The 3,012-nt window shown below is 56.1% G+C and overlaps 1 protein-coding gene and 1 pseudogene across 1 annotated transcript in view; one reads left to right on the forward strand and one right to left on the reverse strand.

Annotated features, from left to right (window-relative positions):
• Positions 1-3,012, reverse strand: part of Grin2d (glutamate ionotropic receptor NMDA type subunit 2D) — a gene marked incomplete at its 5' end in the record, with an annotated part of 36,125 nt that overhangs the window by 1,816 nt on the left and 31,297 nt on the right. Inside the window, 3 exons of the mRNA XM_004646531.1 lie at positions 4-19; positions 151-383; positions 570-757. Coding sequence (XP_004646588.1) covers positions 4-19; positions 151-383; positions 570-757 — 437 coding nt within the window. The remainder of the gene's footprint in view (positions 1-3; positions 20-150; positions 384-569; positions 758-3,012) is intronic.
• The window catches only part of LOC105741021, a 4,322-nt pseudogene continuing 3,292 nt past the window's right edge, over positions 1,983-3,012 (forward strand).

A 3,012-nucleotide genomic window follows, 5' to 3' on the forward strand; every position in this document is an offset into this window, starting at 1 on the left:
TGCAGCAGCTGTACATGCCCTGCGGGTTGGGGCGCGCGGGTCAGTGCGGGACCTCCTCCCAGGCCGCCTCCCCAGCCTCCCGTACCACTGCTCTGTGCCTCTCCTCTCTGCCTGCACCTCCCGGGCCCGTGGCCACCCTCTTCCACCTACCCTGGAGAAGGCCAGCAGGAAGTCCATGCGGTGTGTGGGCCCCAGACAGTGCCGCAGGCGCCAGTACACGAGGTGCTCCCAGGCGAAGACCAGCAGGGAGAGGCCCATGGCCACCAGCAGCATGTAGAAAACCCCGGCCATGTTATCGATATCCAGCTTGCTGCTCATCACCTCGATCTTGTCGTTGTGGCAGATCCCGGAGAGCCACAGCCGCTCCAACATCTCGATCTCATCTGGGGAAGGGATGTTGGGAGTCAGTACTGTGAGCATCAGCCCAAGACATCCCTTCTGGTATGGGAGTCCTGCCCCCAGCCCCTTCCTTTCCTGGGCTTGGTGTTCGGTCTTCAACCCCTCCATCCCCAGGACCCACGGGTCCTGTGCCTCCCCTCCCGGGTAGAAGTCCCTGCAGGCAGCCCCACCGTCCCCCAGGAACTGCAGTAGCGCCAGGTCGATGGGCCGCTTCCAGCGGGAGCCCTTGTGCAGAGCGATGCCGTAGCCTGTGGTGGCGAAGACCTTGCCGGAGCCGATGGTGACCAGCTTGCAGCCCTCATCCTTGCGGGCCATGTAGTTGAGCACAGCGGCGTCGTAGATGAAGGCATCCAGCTTCCTGAGGACAAGATGAAGGGCAGAGTCAGCCCTTGCAGATGACCCACCAAGGGGCTAGTGAGCCCTTTGGCCTGCCAGCCGCTATTGCTCCAAACTTAGCCAGCACCTCTTGCTTCGGAGTAGTCTGTAAAATGTAAATGCACCACCTCCATTACTGGTTTTGCAAAGGTTAAGTGGTGCCTCATGTAAAGGAGGTGCTGGAGATCTGGGTGGCCTTGAAATCACTGTATAGCCCTGGCTGGCCTCAATCTGGAGAGAGCCCAGCCTGCACGAGTGCCGGGATTGCAGGCCTGCACCACTGTTCCTGGCTTTAACCTTGACTTTTGCATTGCTAGCCCGATTAGGTCTGTGTTTGGTTTTGGGGTCCCCCTGACCGCCCCAGCAGTGGGGATTAAATCTAGGGCTTCTCAAATACTAGGCAAGTGCCCCTTCACTGAGCTATACCCGTCTGTTGGTGTAAATCCTCCTGCATCCCAAACCTCTTCAAAAGCTGGCTCCACACTCCTGAGCTCACAGGTAAACACCTGTGTGAGTGCAAAGGCGGGAAAGGGTCTGCATTATCCATGCACCCTGAGGGTGCAGCAGAGTGGGGTACAGATTCCCCAAACCCAGTGGCTGGAGAAGGATGCGAAGGGGTGAGGGGAAGGAGGAAGAGCGGGGCCTGAGTAAGGCAGTCGGGGAGGAACTCACTGTTGGGAGGCTTAGAGCCAGGTTAAATTAGCTGGGAGATCCCAGCTGACACCTGGAGCTGGATATACAGGCGAGAAAAACACCGCCACTGCCTGCGGCACTTCTGCCTCTTAGGCAAACTGTAATTTCTCTCCCTGTTTCTCTTTGTTTAGGAAAGTGCCCTTGGGGGCAAAAGGTGAGTTTAAGTGGGAAGAATTTGGATTTCCCAGAGTAAGGCTGAGGGGAGGACCAAGGGGGCTGGGAGCTAGGAGTGGGTGGAAGGAGGTTCTTCAAGGGTCCTGGGGGTGCGGTGGAGGACAATAGCACTGAGGAGCCTTTTACAGAACGCTACAGGCATGCAGCGGTGGAACTGCTGACAGCACTCAGGAAGGCAGATCCCACAGGGCAGTCGTGGAACCCCAGGCCTCCATCCCCTCCCCAGTGGGCCCTTAAAGGACTCCCTTTGTTCTGGGCTGTAACACCGGCCAATACCCCATCCCCTACTCCAACTCCCTCCTCCTAGTTCTTCCCCCCCACCTTTTAGTTCGTAAGTCGCTATGAGAATCCAGCTATTTCCTGCAGCCTCTCGATGTAGGATAGGGGGGACTGTAATTCCTGCCCACTCTGGCATCCGCGGGGTCTTAATACTGGAGCTGGTGCTGTCCCTCCCTTCCACCACTCAAGGGTGAGTTGAGTCACCTCCAACTTTAAAGCAGCCCTTCCCCTTGCTCCTCTTACCAATACCCATCCCTCTCCAGGATTCTGCCTGCACCTGCTGCGGGGCCTTTGCGCTGGCTGCTCAGGCACCTTCTCAACCCCCTTATTTAATACCACCACCTTCACCTTGCCTTGTTGCCATATGTAAGCATTTACAGCCTGTAACACACTGTAAAATGTTATCTTTTGTATTGTTCACCTCCCTCCACTGGATCTGAGTCCTCGAGGGCAGAGAACTACCTTGCCTGGTTCACTGCCTATGTGTGCAGTGTCAGTGACAGGTACACACGTGGTGCCTAATGAGGAGCAGATCGAGCTCCACGCAGTGGCTTGCACCTATGGTTCCAGCTACCGGGAGGCTGAGGCAGGCAATCACTTGAGTACCAAAGTTAGAGGTCTGCTGAGGCAACACAGTGACAACCTGTCTCAAAAAAAAGAAGGGGGAAGGCTGGGCATGGTGGTGCATGTCCCTAATCCCAGTGCTGGGGAGGCTGAGGCAGGAGAATCATCACTGAGTTTAAGGCCAGCCTGGGCTCCATAGTTCAAGGCTAGTCAGAACTATATAGCAAGACCCTGCATTAAAAAACAAAATAAGGAGGCTGGGGAGATAGCTCAGCAGTCTAAGCGCCTGCCTGGCAAGTTCAAAGACTCGAGTTTGATCCCTGGGACCCTATGCCATGCCAACCCCAAAACCAGGCATAGTGGCATGTGCCTATAATCCCAGTGCTGGGAAGGCTGAGACAGCAGGATCACTACAAGTCTGAACTGCCTAGCGAGACCCTGTATCAAATGAATAAATGCATAAAGAGATTTAAGGGCTGGCCAGATAGCTCAGCAGACTAAAGCACCTGCTTAGGCAGAGTGCAGTGG

Source organism: Octodon degus, unplaced genomic scaffold, assembly GCF_000260255.1.
Source record: "Octodon degus isolate 3935 unplaced genomic scaffold, OctDeg1.0 scaffold00268, whole genome shotgun sequence".
NCBI lineage: Eukaryota > Metazoa > Chordata > Mammalia > Rodentia > Octodontidae > Octodon > Octodon degus.